Genomic DNA, 21,006 nt, shown 5'->3' on the forward strand with positions numbered 1-21,006 from the left:
ATTTATATTATATGTAAAAATTAGAGTCAATCAAAAGTGTAGTAAACATTTTTCGTAAGATTATTGACATACATGTTACAAAGTATATTTTTACAATCCTTTTTATAAAGTTACAACCTAAATAAAATTTATTTTTAATGATTTTAAAGTTTGACAGATATGTACAAATTGTTGGCATTTTTTTAAACAAGTAAAAGTAGGAAATACATAAAATTGTAGGTACTTTCAAGAAATATAGTTAACTGTAAGTGCTGTATTTTAATAATCTATCAAAAATCAAAATCATCAGGATAATATTAGGTATTGATGTTCAGACAAGAATTAGATTACAGTGATGGTCAAAAGCATTTAGATATTGCTTTAAAATCTACAGATAAGGTATGGCAGTTTCATTTTAAAGAACAAGATGTTAAAGTTTGTGATAAAATTGTCATCAGAAATACTGTCCACTTCAGTATTTACATAGGGAAAATATTGAGGATGAAGCTCTCCCTACTGCCTCAGGTTAATTTAAATTCTGAATTGCAACAACAGCAACAAGCAAGAAGGGCACCATTAAATGAATATTATACACATAAGTATTATTATACACAGAAAGAGTAATGTTATACACATAAATATTAACATTTTGTAAAGCAACAACACAATAAAAAAACAAAATATGAACACCAGCAACTAAAACAGGAACCATTAAATGAATATTATACACGTAAGTACAATTTGATCGAATAAAAAACGGCGTCAGCGATGCCTATGAAATGAAGATTGCTGTCATTTTATATGTAAAATGATATGGAGAATGTCATCGAGATGTTCATTTCCAAGCCAACTGGACGCCGTGTTTTTTTCGATCATACAGTATTATTATACACATAAATAATAATATTATACACATAAACATCCCTTGATAAAGATCAACATTTTGTAGAGCAATAACAGCATCAAATAATGGAAATAATGGACCCTACTGCTCAAATCAAAAACAAAATTTCAGCATTACCACTTTGTTGGTTATATCAATAAAAGAAATTATTGAGTTTATGAGTCTAGATCCTACAAGCAAGCAGATCTATCACATAATTTAAAATGAATATTTATCTATTATAGTATGTATAAACACTTTGCATCTTTTATTCAATATTGTAATGAATTAACAAATTGCAGGTAATTTATTCTAATAACGAAAAAGAAACTTTGGATCAAAAAATATTTTCTTCTGATGAGGTTTATGAATATTAAAGTCTGTTGAAGTTTGACCATTATGTGTTGGTTTACAATTTATTTATGATGTTACAGTAGTTAAACCATCCGAGTACAAAACATGTTTAAAATCCACTATTCTTAATGAATGGCAACTACCAACTTGAGAGGAAGCTAAGAGAAAGGTTCTATTGGGTGGACTACAAGGAAAAGGGACATACATGAGGATCTGGAAGGGCTATAACATTACGTCTCAAGCCATGGAACAATAGGAAATGAAATTCAAAGGAAAATATTACAATACGTGGATGCAAATTATAGTGCAAAGAATTGAGAAAAGAATTATTAAAAGTAGTTATAGTTACGATAGTTAAACCATCCGACTACCAAATATATTTAAAATCCACTATTCTGAATGAATAGCAACTACCAACTTGGGAGGAAGCTGCGAGAACGATTCTATTGGGTGAACTACAAGGAAGACATGAGCATCTGGAAGGGCTATAAAATTATATTATTATTTCACGTCCCAAGCCATGTTGGAATAGCTGGGAGTGAAAAAGAAGATAATACTGCACACGATTCTTGTCTAGAAGTAGTTGATATTAAGGTAGTTAAGCCATCCGGACTATCGAACATTTAAAATCCACTATTCTGAATGAATGGCAACTACGATGGCAAAACGTAAATAAATACTTGTACAGTATAAAATTATATTATATTGGCTTAATTTTTATACTAAATAAAATGCGTTACGTTATTTTTGACCTGCATTATATTTATTTAAATCCCATATCATCAATTAAACTTTTAATAAAGTTTTCCTAATTATAATTAACATTAATTTTAAACTAAAGCTTTTTCATCTTGAATGAGATTTACGAAATAACTTATGAGAAACAATAAAAAGAGGCTCTGATATCTGAATAATCGATAATAAAATCACATATTGACTTACTTTTATACTAAATAAATGTAGGTATGAAGTTATTTTAAAGCTGCATTATATTTATTTTAAACCCATCACCAATTATTACTTTAAATAAAATTTGTCTTAATTATAATTACCATTAATTTTAAGCTAAAACGATAAGAATATTTTTTCGTCGTCTTGAATGACATTTGCGAAATAACATGAGAAACAATAATAAAAGGGCCTAGTCTATTGCTGCTGAATAAAAATCTGTAATTTATTTCATGCAACATGAAAATAAAATTGTATTTTTTTTAAACCCGCGGCTTCGCGTTTGCTTCACGTCAAATATTTATGTCTTGAATCATCTGTTCTAAAACGTTCGGCGCATGTCTTAAATTTTAGAATCTTGCTGCAGCAGCGCCATCCTAATTCTTCCCTTTTTTGACCATTTTTTAATGCATGGAGTTATTTCTCCTTACCTCTACACTCCATAACTAACTACTTAACAATAATACTGTTTATCTGAACCAAAGAAAAATTATCGATTATACTGTATGGTCGAAAAAAACTGCGTCAAAGACTGTTAAGGAGTAAAATAACAATCGATCATAAATTTAGCGAGTTCAATCTCTAGACCTCATTTACTAAAAAATTTGACATAAAATTTGTCAAAATTTAACACTAAATTATCGAAAAATGTCAATGACGTTTAGAGCTTGGCCTCGCCAAAATTATCATTGATATCCCGAGATATCTTTGACGCCATTTTTTATCGTATGGAATTTTGAATACACACATGAAGTTAAATTACTGATAATGCCACTGATATAATACTAATTGATAAGTAAGTGTCAAATTTACAATCGGACGTAGTAAAAAGCTCACTAATAGTAAGTAAATAATTCTTGACATAAATGATTCATACCTAGTATTACTATCGTTCAATAGCTGTTGTTGTCGCCTAGAACCAATTAAACTCTTTAACGCTTTTCGATTTTCAAAAGTAAATATAATTTAGGTAAATATTCATTGACTTCGATACTTTCATTAATAACTATTAGAACCTCTAATATAAAAATAACGTACTTAAATACATAATAACCCTTTTACAAAATACGTAGATATATGTTAGTGAAAATATATAACGACCTTGACAGTATCGCTGCTTAATACGGTAAATGCCCTTCTCAAGATTATACCAAAAAGAAGCTTCAAATATTGACACAAAGGTCGATATTAATAATAAAATAGAAAGGGAAATTTTAAAAGTCAATGTCAGTTCAATATTGTTACGGGTTCCGTGGGTTTGTTCAAAACACACGATAAAACACATAACGAATTTATTTTGCAACTATACACACAATACTAATTAATATAACACACAAATAACTATTAAAAAAACCTTCGCCCAATAGTCTACAATTTGCTATGTTCAAAACTGACTGACAGCCGAGCGCGGGGAGCGCTTTATATATATTCTAGAACTCTGTCGTATTCCTTTAGTTTCTAGAAATTTCCGTTGTCTCATTCGGGATTTTCCACCAATATCTAAGAGATAGCGCACCATTCAATTCCCCAAAAGGTGTCGCCACGATTCTTGACAATGTTAACACCTTTGAATAAGAAGACTAAGGAAGGAGCATAATGCTATCCATGTATTCATGCATGGTGGGCGGAAAAAAGACTCTAGGGTGGGGATCCTTGACAGTTCTGTTTAACGATTCATTTGACACATTTGAATTTGATTTGAAATTTTGTGGATTTGTCAGTCTTAACAGAGCTTATTTTATGTTATTTATTATTTATTCTACTACTGATAGTTGTATAAAGGTAGTAAATCTAGATGGAAATTGTGGCAGAACTTAAATTAACAGTGACACTATCGCGATTTATCGAAAAAGACTCTAAAATAGTTGGTTGTGTAGCGTGCGGTAGATCTCGGCAAAAATCGAGTGAAATAATGGAACAACTTTTCGCTAGTAAGTGACTATATAATATACATACGTGTAGTAAACCAATTATTTATGAAATTCACTTAAATTAACTAATTATATATTTTTTCTTGCGTTTTTGCTTTTATTTACTACTTGTCAAAGATTAGATGTCAAAGAATTTAGATACGTCAATTTGACTTACCTGCTTCAGTAGCGTATCGGATGTTTGTGTTAATAAATAATTATTAAAACTTATCTATTTTTTTTATAATAATATGTTTTTATAACAATTTTATTAACTACCAACATTTATTCATAACGTAAAATAAAAAAAAATATTGAGACTACCCCACATCTACCCTACATCATAGTTTTACATTTTTTAAATAAAATTAGAACGGCACTGATAAAACAGAATTTAAGTCGGCCATATTTGAGTCCCATCGCGGTGGACCTAAGATTTTTGATATGCTCCTCCCTTAGTCTTCTTATTCAAAGGTTAACACGCTTAGCGGTTGTTCGCTCCTCCGACAGATGTCGCCATACACCTTGACAATATTTAATGGTCGCATATAATCACTAGGGTGGTTCAAAAAAATAAAAGAATTTCCTTGCAAACAGGCTCAAAAGTTTCAATTTTACGTAAAAAGATACCACTTAAAATTTGAGCCCTTAATATTAATATTAAGACTGTCCACATCACGTTTTTCTATTTTCCATAAGAATACCATGGAAAAATTTTGTTCCGACTTTATGAATTTTATTGTTAGCTTGTCGTCTGTCATAAAAAAGATCCTTTTATTTATTTTTGTTCGAGAAACCTAATAGTTTAAGAGTTATTTGAGGCCAAAGTTCAATTCATCGCAAATTTTAAGGTTTTTGATGCATTACAGCAAATTTGATGGTTTTATTGGAACAAATCACCCAAAAAATTCCTGTTTATCTTAAATTTTTTCCATGGTATTCTTATGGAAAATAGAAAAACGCGATGTGGGCTGTCTTAATATTAATACTAAGGGATCAAATTTTAAGTGGTTACGTCAAATTGAAACTTTTGAGCATGTAATGCCATACAACCAATTCCCCCTCACAGGGTGTCCCAAAGAACATGTACCATGTCACGTGAGTAGATTCCTGATGTAAATATAATATTTATGTTTTACATTTAACAATATGTCCAATCCTGCTTTGTTTCGTAGCTACAGAGGCTTAAAGTCTTATTATTTTTTCGATTTATTATAATTTTCTTTCAAGTGCTTTTAGGGATTCGAATAAAATGTTCATGGTAAAGTTACTATAAGTGCGACATAATTTAAGGCTAAAAAAGTGTCGAAAGATTCACCAGACCAGGGACGTGCATATGGTTTAGCACTGAAGTCCTTTTCTAAAAAAAGTACACGCCACTGATTTTTTTTTCTTTTGTTGTGTAGGCCGTTTAATGCCAATTAAAAGGTGTCTCTTGATATTTTGTTGATTTCGGTGTTCCTGGTGAGATAAACGTTATTTTTTGTTTATTTTTTTTTTAATTTTAATAAAAAAAGAAAAGTTTAAAAATTGACCAGCGATATTTCTCTATAAAAATATCAGTAATTTTTCAGCATTTCTTGATTTTGTTTGGATTATGCATAGAATAATCTTGGAATATTATATAACACAATCCATGATGGTACTATATCTCTCCTTTTTGTTTGGGTTAAACTTATTACAGTTACTATCAACATAAATGTATTCGGCTCTTCTGCTAAAATTGAGATATATTCTGTTATTTATTTTATTTGAAAGTAGAAGACTTATAAAATTGGTGAATGTGAAAACAAAATATTGTCTTCTTCCACTAACATTAATTTTAATTTTTTTAATTTTATATGATGTTTCATCTTATATGTATGACAAGTAGTTATCAAGTAAAAAAAATAAACTAAAATATTAATACTCCGTAAATACTAGTCATTGTCACTGATTGTCATTGATTCGTTACACGCATTTTCATATAATTTCCTAACCCCCACTAGTTTTTAAGAAGCAGCTTTAAGCTCTAGTTCTTTTATACTTGACAGCGACTTGAAATACAAGTCACAACGTCGCGTACAGGGTGTCCAAGGCTAAGTTTTGCCCCCAACCCCATTTTTTGATTATACATATTCCTATACCTAAAATAAATCGTTTTAAGCTATTTAAGATTTAGTTTTAAATCATATATTTTTCTAGATTTTATCTAGCTTTCTTTGACCCTATTAACTGTCACATAATTTATTTCCTTCTATCAAAAAACTAATTATTTAAATTTAGTATATTATAAATACTGCAGCAGTATTAAACAGCTTACCAAGTTATAAAGTGTATTTATAAAATTATATCTCGCATTATCGCTTTTTAGTGATATCTAATAAATGATGTTATTAATAATATAGGTACAGTATGAGAGATCGAAAAAAAAAGGCGCAAAAGTTGGCTATCGATGACATACTGATTTTTAAACAAAGTGTCACAATATGCCATGGCCGGATATATATTGATTTACATCGTTTGACGTTTAAAATAATACTGGTTAAAATCAAGAAAAATATAGATACACTTTAAAAATCTAAGTCTGAAATAACTTTAAAACGATTTATTTTAGGTATAAAAACATGTATAATCAAAAAGTAACAAACTGAAAAACCCTTTCATTCATCGGTAGCACAAGCCCCTCCCCCTTGGGTTCAGCCAAGTAATACGATGTTATTACGATTCTGGAAGTATGTACTTTGAGTAAAATTTTGTGTCTAGCCTCCCTCCCTTTTCCGAATCCTGGATTCGCCCCTGCTTTCATTAGTAAAATAAAAAGTGGGTTTCCATTTGAAAAAAAGTATGTAGGACAATTTTTTAATCCCTGAATTCCATGACAGCTAGGGCCAATATTATATGACATTCGAACACTTTAATTTCTGAAATAGGTAACACATCAACGTCTTCTCTTTGTGACATAAAAAACCGTGGTAATCAGTAAATTTGACGTTTAGGCTATACAAATTTTTTTGACAGGCTGCAAAAATTTTAAATATTTTTTTTTCTCAGAAACGGTTAATGTTAGGTTTACAGATTATAAAGTGTTTGATATTAAAATTCATAAAATTTTACAAAGAATTTAAGTATGTAATAAAAAATTGGGGTACCCATTTAAAATAAGAATGATTGGCTGTCAACTCTCGGTATTTCCCGAAGCGCAGCCATACTGAAAATATTTTTAATCGATAGATCTCGTTGTGAACCAATGACTTACAAAAAATCTCCGACCTACATATTGCCATTCTTTAGAAATTTCTAATGCCTCTTTATAATGCCCCGGTCAGCCTGGGACAACCTGCATAATATAAAATATGACAGGCGGGAATCAGTACAACAGATATTTTGTCATTCACTTTAATTACTTATGCCAAACAGAATTTTTTTCATATTTTGAATAAATAATTAAGCTTCCATCTTCTTAAAATTAATAATGATGCCAGAAATAATTTCATAATAATTTATCTTACTACTTTATTTCTTCGGTTTCGGGTCTACGGGTATATATCCAAAATGAATCCTTAACTGTTCGAAAAATGCAAACATTAAAATCGTTGCAGGTATTATTCTTGTACTCGAAGGAACAATACCTTTGTAAAAAGCAAGAAATCCTTCTCTTTTAGTTATCCTAAAAATTAAAATTTTCAAAATGTTTACAAATCATGGAAATGACAATCGATTGTAATTCTGACTGGGTCCACCCCTTTATTTTATTGCTTAAAAATTGAAATATAAAAATCTGTTACAAATTAATATCTATTTAATTTAGAATAACCTAAAACATTACCAAGCACATACCGGGTTGTGGCATCGTCCTTGGAAACATAGAAAATCGCATGCAAATTTTGAACTGTCCATATTGGCTTTCCTATTGATTTTACAGCGAAATAGTAAATAGCTTTCTTAAAGATATGCTGAATACACGTGCCAAATTTTAACAATATTGGACAACCCGGTCTTAAGTAATTTAAAAAAATTGCTCTTCAACGGTTCCGGCAGTGCTTAGTCCAAATCGAGTTAACTGGGTAACTGGTTAACTGGTAACTGGTTCTTGAGTAAATATATCCATCCGGTTCTCAGATCAGTCTCAACACTTTTTTCACCTATCAACGGGGTAAGGGTGCTGCGATACGGTCTGGTTTCGGTAGTTTCGGCATCACTGGTTATGCCAGGACTCTTTTCCTTATTTTCCATAATCAAATCTGGTTTTTGCTTTCACCCGTCTTTCACTATCAAATCTCTTTTCACGTTATACTAGCTTTACCCCGTTTCTTCTTCTTTTGAAAGGTCAGTCCCTGGATCCTTGTATAATCGGTCCCTGCTCGGGCGCCAAATTTGTGACGATCTTTCTGTGGTGACCTTCACTGACGCCAAGATTTCTTACGGTTTGTTATTATGGTAAATGTAGTTCTCGGGCACCACCTCTAAATTGTTTAAAGTGGATTAGAGGCACCACTCTTGTCAGTACGGGTAACTTTTAGACAGTGGAGAATCCAGGAAGCTGGGGTGAAAGCCAGTAAGACAAGTAGTTGTAAATGTATTTATTTAATAAAGAAATCAAATGGTATTTAATTAATTAAATTAAAAGATGTTCTATCAGTCTTAATGCGATAAATCAGTGATCCAGAGGGGTGTTAATCAATATTAACTTTTCAATTAATTAATGAAAACAAATCAGAGAGAAGTGTGGCCGGTTTATTTAAAATTTAAATTACATTGAAACATATCGCCGGCACAAACGGTGTACAACCGAGATGGTAGGTGGGATAGTAGACATTACGGTAAGTAGGACGGTAGGTAAGACAGTAGGTAGGACGGTAGGTAGGACGGTATATAGGACGTAGATAGGTGGGTATGGTTATCAGGAGATACTGTTGGTTAATCGGTATACGGTAGTATCTCATAATGTGGCGTTCGTCTCGCCTTAAGTATTACTGAAAATGGGCTTTCGGGACTTCCGAAAGAGAGTTCGGTTAAACTAGGCCAAGCACCAGCCAGGCTTCTCTGCTAAAATGAGGCAATAGTTCTTTTGAATTTACACATTTGTTTATAAAAAATCTATTCGCTAAATAAATAATTATTGCAAATTCCTTTACAGTAAAAATAAAGAAATATCTAATATTATTACTAACAAATAAATTAATTATATATTCGTCCATTGGATATATTACCAATTAATAACATAGTCATAGCAATGTGACATCACTTAAAAAAAATATTATTATCTTACTTAGCCAATAAACAATGAATTTACATTAATATTGCAGTTTAAAAATAGAATAAACAGTTCCATTTTTATATTATTAATAAACTATAAATTTACATCAACAGTATTTTAAATAATAAGAATAAAAAAAACATTTTTGCCACGGCCGGGAATTGAACTCAGGTCTCTCGCTTCCTAGCTTAAACCTTGAACCATTGCTCCACGGAGACCTGATTGTTAAAAGATTAATAACGGTATATAAACGAATCAATAAAAAAATGAAACTTCTTTGCAATTTTTAAATTAAAATTGGACGGGTAACAATGCCAAACCAGGCAAATGCCAACGTTCCTTAAGTTATCCTATAATTTTGTCAATTTCAAATTGTATTTTCTAAACCAGGGGCGGGAAAGTGAAAAAGCAAAAGCGGTTCCACCGTTTCGACGGAAATTTCGAATAAAATAGCCCTAGTCGCTAGGTGGTAGTGCAATTAATTTTTAGGTTAAAAAGTTGCTACGAGTTATTGCCAGATGGCGTTAAATCAGATTTTTTTTCTAGTTTCCAACGGCTATTAGCTTTTTTCGTTTTCCTGTTATTACCGATTCTGAACTGTCCTAGAACTGTGATGCGTATGCGCAGAAGGAAATATGAAGACATTATTTCATTTGCGCATGCGCTGCAGAGTTCTAGGACGGTTCAGAATCGGTAATAACAGGAAAACGAAAAAAGCTATTGTCATACTATTGTCGAATTCTCGAAAAATATTGTCGTTGTCATAACCCCAATCATATTAGCAAATCATTGTCAAAACGAATTTCAAAGTATAATTTTTATTATAATATGTTGTAATTAGACAATTCTTTTTGTTTGTGGCCCTAAAATATAATGTAAGTCTTTTTATTTTCCATCGTTTCAGTACCTATTTATCCATTTACAAAACTTTGGGTGTATTACGTTCATAGATAAATGAAACAAGTTGAGATTGGAAAGTACCCATAAGAACAATGTAAACACTATCCCTTTGGTTGCGACCCAAAGGTTTTGATAATTTCGGGTCGGTTCGGCTCTTTCCGGAATTATGTCGTCAAATATTATTTATTATTATTTTCTTTTAATTTTATAAATAAAATACAGTGTGTTGCATACAAGAAACTTTATTTTATATAAGAACATGTATATGTAAGTTTCATACCTATAAAACATTGGAAACCGACGTTATGCCACGATCCACGATGGTTTTTACAGTTCACAGTTCACAACACAGTTTTTTAGTTTTTAATGCCACTTTTCACAATTACCACAGGTTTGAGTAAGTAAAATTTAAATTTAAACTCACAAGATAGCAATAGTTACTTTGAGAAGGAACGCTTTAAACACTTTTCGGTATTTTTTCAATGTAGGTGGTTTAAATTTTGAAAGATTTTATAATTTTTGAAGATTCTGGCTTTGACAAGAGAAAATTATTTCTGTTATTGTTTGGCGGTTGTTTTTAGCAACCGCTATAGCAGCGCCAGATCGCGTACAACTGTCGCGACCCAAAACAATTACATATTTTGACATCTAAATGTATTTCCTTTATCTATGATTACGTTGGTCTTGTTTTATTATAATAAACGATGTTCATATATTTGACTTCTATTTTTTGCATGTATAAATTTTCCTACTTAATTTTATTTTTTACAGAACACATAGTAGTAAAGCTATACATTAGATTTGTTATTATTGTGTAAGAAATAACTTTTAATATGGTTTTCGTATTTAAAATGTTTCAAGTGAAATTATATAAATGAGAGTATTTAAATTCAGACCCTCTCAATAGATGGCGCCACTAATATGGAACCATTTTTTAGTAAAGCACATTCCTGTCTTTTTCTTGGTATATTCTTTGTTCTAAACGTTAGGCTTTTGCCTCATTCGAACCAGTTTTAAATTACAAAAATATATTTCGGGGCACTAAGCGTAGGTACTATAAAGGTAGTAGTGTAGAGAGCACAACATTCGTAGGTTGACAACTTAAGGTATGTTGACATTTGACTGGTTTTGCATTGTTATCTGTACGCTATGTTTGTACGGTTTAAACTTAAAAACAAGCAGAGCAAATTTAAGAAAAATACAAGCAGTTTTTCTTAAGTTACTTAAAATCGGCTTGTCCAAAATTGTTCAAATTTGGAATGTGGATTCGGTATCAGCAGACCTTTTAAAAACCTATTTACAACTTTGCTGTAAACTTAACAGGGGAGCCAATAACTGGACAGTTCAAAATTTGGATGCGATTTCCTATGTTTCTAACGACGATGCACCACCCGGTATACAAGGTGGCACACCTCATTCGCCTCGGATGATTATACGAAAAAGGAAAGATGTAGAAACAAAATATTTTATGGGTATATGCGGGGAGGCAAAGTGCATAATTTAAAATTATTTTCAAATGTACAGGGTGTGTCAGAACTAAGATCCATACCAAAGTTATATTTTTTCTCATGGAACACCCAATATTTTATTTCTTTTTTGGATTTTTGGGCATAAAATATGGCATTTATTATAAATGTTTAATATGTTTAAATGCTTTAGGTTTTGAGATATTTAAAGATATTTAAATATGCATGTTATAATAAAAAAGTTTAAAATGTATACAGGGGTATCAAAAAATGCTGGTCTATTTTAAATATTTATTTTACATAAAAACTTCCTTATTTCAAATACAACATTATGTATTTTTTGAAATAAGTCGAAGCAGATTTAATTATTTTTCCGATACCTATCTGGCTCAGATTTTGAATAAAAAGCGATTTTTCAATAAAATGGCTATCAAGATGGCCGGTGTAGCCATGGCAATTTGCTAGTGACAGTTAGTAGCTATTTTCAAAATCGACATTAGTTTATGGCCTTTATTTAAATTTATAACAGTTTTCTTTTACGTAATTTACATACAATTGTTAAATAAGTAAGTATTTATTATTTTATTAAGAAAAATAAACAAGTAGTTCTTTGATTTATATTACAATGACTTGTAGATATATTGGATTTTATAAAAAAGAACCAATTAAGGCAAATTCATTTTCTTCACTTCCAAAGACAGGTTTCTGCCTAAGAGGTTTTTCCACATTATCAGTTCTGCGAAATAGGAAAAGTAGTTTTTCAAAAAAACGCTAAATTCCTATCTATCTATCTTTGAGCATAAACCCTTGAGGGCAAGAAACAAATAAAATCACTAGTGACATATCTATTCCTTCCCCCAGCAGATACTGCTTCATTTTTCTTGATAAAATAATAAATACTTATTTATTAACATTATTGTAGGTAAATTAAATAAAAATAACCTGTTATAAATTTAAATAAAGTCCATAAACTAATGTCAATTTTGAAAATAGCTACTAAGTGTCACTAGAAAATTGCCATGGCGACACCAGCTATCTTGATTACAATTTTATCGAAAAATCGCTTTTTATTCAAAATCTGAGACATATAGGTATAGGAAATCCTAATATAATTTGAAAGAGCATTTAAATCTGCTTCGACTTTTTTAAAAAAAATACATAGTGTTGCATTTGAAATAACAAAGTTTTTATGTAATATAAATATTTAAAATAGACCAGCACTTTTTGATACCCCTGTATACATTTAAGGAGGCAATCGAATTTTTTAGTAAAGTTTATTTCTCTGGCTTGAGGGTCAGCACAAAAATTAATTCTGAAAAGTAATGTACAAGGTGTTGACAAAATTTTTTATTATAGCATGCATATTTAAATATCTTTAAATATCTCAAAAACCAAAGCTTTTAAACATATTAAACCCTTATAATAAATACATTATTTTATGTCCAAGAATCCAAAAATAAAATAAAATACCGAGTGTTCCATAAGAAAAAATATAACTTTGCCTTCCCACATGTACTCATAAAATTTTGTTTCTACATCTTTCCGTTTTCGTATAATCAACCGAGGCGAATGAGGTGCGCCACCCTGTATATTCGAAAAATATATTTTACCAAATAGATTAGCGTGTAAATAGGCATGTTCGGTCTTCTGGTATACTGGTGTCAGAACCGGTACTTTTGAAATATTCCGGTACCGGTATCGTCATTTACAAAACCGGTATATTTACCGGTTTTGGTACCGGTATCGGAAGACCGGTCCCAAAAGTCCCGAAAGACTGGAAGATCGGTTTCAATCGGTACAGAAAAATATGTTCATAATAATATAAAAATCAAAAAACCTGTATAAAACGATTTCGGTACTAGTTGTGCAAAGCAGCTTGTGTTTCTGGCTGGGAACGCAGAAATGTTCCGGTGCCCAAGTAGTTAGATTTTTTATAGGCAGAAAGTTTTTATAATATTGGTTTTGTATAGTAATAAATATAACAAACATTTGTTTGATATTATATTATCCTCATTATAGCTTAATTATTTCCTTCTCATAATAAAATTCACATAGAACAAGAATCATACAAAATTCTGCCGTGTTAAAGAAAAATGCCTTTCAGATTAAAAATAAAGCAAGAGAAAATGTTTTCATTGAAGAAATCACATGTATAGGAGTGAATCGCTATGGCAATCTAGTAAGTCAGAGAGAGCAAAAATACGAAGTATTTATTACATAATTACTTCTTCTGTCTTTATTCAGTACATCCTATTTTACTAACCGTGTTGACAGTACTCTTCGTACACACGAAAATCGGCACCCAACACCAAAAATGCCGACCGTAGTATACTCACTGACACAACAACCCAAACTGTTATTTCGGTCTTTCCGATATTTCGATCCAACCGGTCGTGCGGTCTGGTCCAACCGGTCTTCCGGTCCAACCGGTATGCCGGTTCAGTATCGGTCCCACCGATCTAATTGTTAGAACCGGTATACCCGTTATAGGACCGATACTTTGTGATACCAGATACCGGTACTAAAACTTAGAACCGAACATCCCTACGTGTAAATGACTGTCGGGTATAAACATTTTTATTTCTTTTTAATTAAATAACAATTTATAAATAGTTTTTATATGGATTTAAGTAAATAACAGAATTAGAGTTTGGCTCAACAGAAATTATTATCGATTGTAATTTTAAACGTCCCTTTAACGCCATTTTTTTCTCGATCGAGTGATCAAAATTGCAACACTGCTCCAACTTCCACCTATATGTTTTTATATACTGTGTTACGATGCCATTACTTTTCGATTACTGAAGTAATTTTGAACTACATCGAATCTTTTAAAATTTAATTTCGGCGTGGAAATGTATAATATTAATTTTAATAAATTAAAATAACTTAACGGTTTTACTCCTGGACAAATTTTATATATCTAAATCTAGCTTCTCTACGAAACAACTTAACTTCTAAGGCAGTAACACATATTAAATCAGACCTTATCAAATACATCAGTAGTTACCTGTTTCACACATTGAATGAATAGATTAAAGATTGAGAACATCAACAAAACCGGCAGGATCGGGAAGGAGTTTTGATATAGGGTGACCCAGGCTTCCGAAAGAGCTCTAACGTGCGGTACATCCAAAAATTGGACATACGAAATCTCATGTAAATTACGAAATGGTAAAATATTATCTCCCCAGATGATTTTATGCAAAAATTATAGTAGACTTTTTTAAAGAGGCGTTAAAGTTGTATAGTATTTCCTGTACGGAGTACGAAGTACTGAGACTCTTAATTCCTTTGTCCGACGACGCCGACAAAGGCGCCGGCAAAAACAGTGCCGAAATTATGAGTCCAATTCTATTCCAACTGACTTCTGATAAACTATACTTTCGTCTAGAATTTCGTTTTATTTAGAGTAGGCATCTAAAAGTGATTTGCAAAAGTCTACCTTCAAATTACTAAAAATTTATAATACGGCCCAGAGTAAGCTACAATTATTGAAATACCAGCAAAAATATGATTTTCCATAGTCATTGTCAAATTCAATGTCACATTTTTTTATATACAAGAATTTATATGGTTTGGAAAGGGTTTTTTTTCTGAATTGAAATGATCACCTACAAAAGAACTAGTTGAACTGAGAATATTATTCGCGGAGTATGACTTGATTGCTGTTCATTACTCGATCACTTGCAGGTCTCGCTTCTACCACATACAGAGTAGCGCCTTTCATACGCCGCGGAGGCTCCAAGGAGAACCACTGTTTATATTGAAATGAAGTTTTGTGAGCATAATATGTAGGTTAATTCAGAGCACTTTTTAAAAAAATAGAGAGTTCTACAGGGTGTCGCAAAAAAAGTTACATATCAAAGTTGTGTTTTTTGTAATGGAACAACCCTATATATTAATTATTTTCGGATTCTCAGAGAAAAATAAAGGTGAGTTTTATAAGAGAAGTATATGACTAAAATGTAAGATTTTTGACATATTTAACATTTTCTAGAAATAAAGAATAATTTTTAAATTACAATAACAGCTACCTAAATTGGAATTTACCCGGTATAGCCTAATATGTAGTTAAATTAACTATTGTACTTTAAATCAAATTAAAACTTGATCATAAAAGTTATACAGGGTGAGACAAAATTAATATTGAACTGGGGTCACCTTTAAAAGCATGTTACTCTTTTATTTTAAATAGAACACCCAGTATATTCTTCTGATATTCTATGGAAAATTCATGTCTCTTGAAAATACTATTAAGGTTGCCTACCCATCAAACAAAGATTTTCCTAGATATTTTTATTTACATGATTTGACATGAGTAGATCTTTATTATTTGATAAAATCTAGGTGGCTGTGATATGTCTGACGTTACTTCAGCGTAGCTATCTAATTAGTCCAACTTTAACAACTAGTTATCATTTTGTGTCAGTTAAAATATAAAAAATTCTCAGAAATTGGCCGAAAATGCAAACTTATCCTACATCAGAGAGAATTGATATGATTCTATAAGATTCTATAAGTTGGTGAATGCAGTGTGCATTCACCAATTAATAGAATATTTAAATGCTCCTGATTTTATCTAGTCTAGATTTCTTATGGAGATATGTTAAAGGCAGTGTTTAGAAAACTCGACCAACTATTGTCGACAACATGAGAGAAATTATTGTATCTGCTTTTCAAGGCAGAACTCATTGGCGTAAATACAGGGGTGCCCGGGGGTACTCCTGGGCACCCCCCAGAGAAAACCTGAATTATGACTCTTGGTTACGTATTAATTTTTATTTGCTTGTGATGCAGTAAAAATGACATTTTCTACTTTTGTTTAGTTGATATTATTTTTCCAAAAAAATCCTTTATGGGTATTTCGCCACTGCACTGCAAGAAAATCTACAAAATAAAATAATTATTTTTTGTAAACACTTCTACGTTAAACCTAAACGGACGCTGCTTGTCAGAAGTTATGTTTACAGTAATACAAATTTGCCTAACAAAGAAAAAAAAATGCTGTTTCGGAAAGTTATCTCTTTCCGTCGTCGGAAGCAAAAAAATACAAAGAATAAAGAAAAAACTATTTAAAAGATTTAAATTCAACTATTTGAAAACACTTTACTTTTTTAAAAACAGATACGTCTACGTTCTAAGAAACCGTTGACGTTCTGTTAAAATGACATTTTATATACATTTACATATTATTTTGTTGTGTTCAAAAATGTGTTAATTTTTATTTTTTTAGAAAATTTGTAGGTATTTAAGAAATCTACGGAATCACAGTTTGATAACAAGTATATGAAATTTATTGATAGGGAAATTCATGTAAAAGGTCTTATTCAAAAAATGTGCTTTTTAAAATTATTTTTCATTTAAAAAAAAAGCCAAAAATAAAGGAGTAACTTGCTTTTAAAAGTAACTAATGTTCCATATTAATTTTTTCTTACCCTGTATAACTTTTCGGGTCAAATTTCAATTTCGTTTAACATACAATGGTTACTGTAATTAAATATCAGGCTATGCCCTGTACAGGGTGGCGCCTCTCATACGCCGCGGAAGCTCCAAGGAGAACGGCAGTTTATATCGAAATTAAATTTTGGCAGCATATGTAGGTTAATTCAGAGCACTTTTTAAAAATATATAGAGTTCTACAGGGTGTCCCCAAAAAATGTTACACATCAAAGTTGTGTTTTTTCTAATGGAACACCCTATATATTAATTGATTTTTGGATTCTAGGAAAAAAAATAAAGGTGAGTTTTATTAAAGAAGCATATACCTAAAATCTAAGGATTTTGACATATTTCTCATTTTGTGAAAATGAAGAGTAAATTTTAAATGTCGATAACAGCTACATAAATTTAGTTGACCTTGTACAGCCTGATATTTAATTACAGTAACCATTGTATATTAAACTAAATTGAAATTTGACCCGAAAAGTTATACAGGGTGAGGCAAAATTAATATGGAACATTAGTCACATTTAAAAGCAAGTTACTCCTTTATTTTAAATGGAACACGCGGTATATTATTTTGGTGTTCAATGGGGAATTTATATATCTTCAAAATATTATTAAGGTTGCCTACCCCTCAGACAAAGATTTTTTTCTATATTTTAATTTTTATGATTTTGCGTCAGTAAATCTTTATTATTTGAAAAAATCTAGGTGGCTGTGTTAATGACCACTGACCTTTTGTTAATTTAACCAAAAATAAAGATCGTAAGTAAAATACCCAACGGTAATAAAAAATACACGTTTAAAACATATTTTAATTATTACAGAATTAAAATTAGATATAAACCTATAATTGTGACAAAAATTAGCTAGATGAAATCAAATGCTCAAAATGCTTCCTTTCCTGTTAACTGCACAAATGATTGTCTTTTCAAAAGGATGTTTTCATTTTAAAGGCACCATGTGGAGTTCTACCTCGAAAAGCAGCTACAATAATTTCTCTCATGTTGTCGACAATAGTTGGTCGAGTTTTGTAAACACTGTCTTTAACATATCCCCATAAAAACACGCAGACTAGACAAAATCAGGAGCATTTAAGTATCCTATTAACTGGTGAATGCGCACTGTATTCACCAACTAATAGAATCATATCAATTCTCTCTGATGTAGGATAAGTTTGCATTTTTGGCAAATTTTTGAGATTTTTTTTTGTTTTAACTGACACAAGATGATAACTAGTTGTTAAAGTTGGACTAATTAGACAGCTATGTTGGAGTAACGTTAGACATATCACAGCCACCTAGATTTTATCAAATAATAAAGATCTACTCAGGTCAAATCATGTAAATGAAAATATCTTGGAAAATCTTTGTTTGAAGGGTAGGCACCTTAACAGTATTTTGATGAGACATGAATTCTCTATTGAATATCAGAATAATATGCTGGGTGTCCCATAATTTTGAGTAACATAATTTTGAAGGTGACCAATATTCAAAATTAATTTTGTCTCACCCTGTATAACTTTTTGAATCAAGTTTTAATTTGATTTAAAGTACAATAGTTAATTTAACTACATATTAGGTTATACCGTTAGGTCTCGAGATGGGCCTAGATACTGGGGTGTGAAGTTTTACAATAAACTCCCGGATGGGTATAAACTATTGTCCGATAAGGTGTTTAAGGACAGGGTTCGTGACTGGTTGCTTGAAAATCCACTGTATGACTTGAGGGAGTTTCTTTCAAGCGATATACATATTAATCTCACTTGATGGAAATTCCTTCTACAACAGAATGTGGGAACTGGAAACTCCCACCCTATTTTTATATTACAGTGTATTAACTAGAGTAATTGTCATTGTGTACCCACATCTAATATGATGGTCTTAACTTTATGTATTTTGGTGTTAATTTTTAAGTTAATTGTGTTTTATATATGTATTTTATTTTATACTTTGACTTATGTAAGCCACTATTTGTATGGTATTGACATTAATAAATTATTCTATTCTATTCTATTCTATTCTATTCTACCGGGTAAATACCAATTTAGGTAGCTTTTTTGTAATTTAAAAATTATTCTTTATTTTTTGAAAATGTTAAATATGTCAAAAACCTTACATTTTAGTCATATACTTCTCTTATAAAAATCACCTTTAATTTTCTCCCAGAATCCGAAAATCAATTAATATATAGAGTGTTCGATTACAAAAAACATAACTTTGATATGTAACTTTTTTTGGGGACACCCTGTAGAACTCTCTATATTTTTAAAAAGTGCTCTGAATTAACCTACATATACTCACAAAATTTTATTTCAATACAAACTATCGTTTCCCTTGGAGCCTCCGCGGCGTATGAGAGGCCCACCCTGTATATAGAAGTATTGTACAACAAATATCTTATATAAATCTAGCGTGTACCAGCGACTTCGTTCGCGTCGAATTAATCATTTGTACTGGTGATGATAAAGCAAAGCAAGAATTTCCATTAACATACAAACTGGATAAAATTTTCTCACATTTATGTCAGCATGAGAAAAAACAATATGGCGATATTATTATTATATAACTTGGTAATATTTGAGAGGAATTTTTTCATCTCGTTGGAATTTAACTTTCGAAAAATCCTTTCGCCAAGAATAAGCTTTTTACGTCAAGCAGTTTAAGCAGAATCGTGGTTAAGAAATTACCCAACTTTTTGGAACGCCCTGTATGATTTTTTAAAAAATTTCAAAACATGTAAAAAAACCAAATAAATTATGCTTGTCCAAGCGTTATCCCGAAAGACTAACCGTTTTTAAATAACAAATATTGTAATATTTGAGGGGCGTTTTCACCCTCTTGGAATTTGAGATTCCAGAAACCCCTCCTTATCGAACATCTACACCCACAGTCAATCCGTTTGCAAAAAAATAGCTTTAAACTTCAAGCAGTTTAAGCAGAATCGTGATTAGTTAATGATCATATTTTATGAAACATCCTGTATACATTTATAAAAAATCTTAAAATATGTAAAAGAACAAAATAAAATATATGTGTTTAAGAGTTTTTCCGAAAAACTCACCGGTTTTTAAATAAAAAATATTTAAATATTTGAGGGATAGTTTCACCCCCTTAGAATTCGAGTTTCGAAAAATCCCTTCTTATCGAACCTCTACATCCTAAAGCCAATCTGCTTTCCAAAAATCAGTTTTTTACGTCAAGCGCTTTAAGCAGGATCGTGATTAATCAATGACCAGATTTTTTGAAACACCCGTATACATTTTTAAAAAATCTTAAAATATGTAAAAAAAACAAAATAAAATATACGTGTTTAAGCGTTTTTTCGTAAACTTGACCGTTTTTTAAATAAAAAATATTCTAATATTTGAGGGGTGGTTTTACCCTCTTGGAACTGGAATTTCGAAAAATCCCTTCTTATCGAACCTCTACACCCTAGAATCAACCTGTATGCCAAAATTGAGCTTCTTACGTTGAGTGGTTTGAGCAGTATCGTGATTAATCAGTATGTCAGTCACTTCAGGATTTTATATATTAGTTATAGATAAAGTTTAGAGGAATCGTCTAAAACCATTTTCAAAACTGTGGGAATTTTTCCACCGATGGGCCTTTTTTTAATTAATTTGACTGGGGTATTTTTTGTCCTTTTCAAAATTTACATAGGATATCCTATGTCTTGTGTACCGATCGATGTACCACACGGTACATTAGGTTTTTGGTTTGCGATTTTCATTTGTTTACATAATATGAGGTATCGTAACGCACATTTTTGTCAACATACATAAACATACAGTAAATAAAGAAAAGAAAGAATTAAAAATTAAACAGCTATATTTCCATATAAAAATATCAGTATATAATTAAGGCAAATCTTAAATAAATT

The 21,006-nt window shown here is 30.9% G+C and overlaps 1 protein-coding gene across 1 annotated transcript in view; it reads right to left on the reverse strand.

Annotated features, from left to right (window-relative positions):
* Nucleotides 1-5,614: 5,614 nt before the first annotated feature.
* Nucleotides 5,615-21,006, reverse strand: part of LOC115881786 (mitochondrial dicarboxylate carrier) — an 81,047-nt gene continuing 65,655 nt past the window's right edge. The window contains exons 7-8 of the mRNA XM_030899440.1: nt 7,566-7,723; nt 5,615-5,791 (exon numbers count right to left, since the gene is read on the reverse strand). Of these exons, the coding sequence (XP_030755300.1) occupies nt 7,570-7,723 (154 nt within the window). The 3' untranslated portion in view covers nt 5,615-5,791; nt 7,566-7,569. The remainder of the gene's footprint in view (nt 5,792-7,565; nt 7,724-21,006) is intronic.

Source organism: Sitophilus oryzae, unplaced genomic scaffold, assembly GCF_002938485.1.
Source record: "Sitophilus oryzae breed Bouriz unplaced genomic scaffold, Soryzae_2.0 scaffold_1740_pilon_pilon, whole genome shotgun sequence".
Classification (NCBI taxonomy): domain Eukaryota; kingdom Metazoa; phylum Arthropoda; class Insecta; order Coleoptera; family Curculionidae; genus Sitophilus; species Sitophilus oryzae.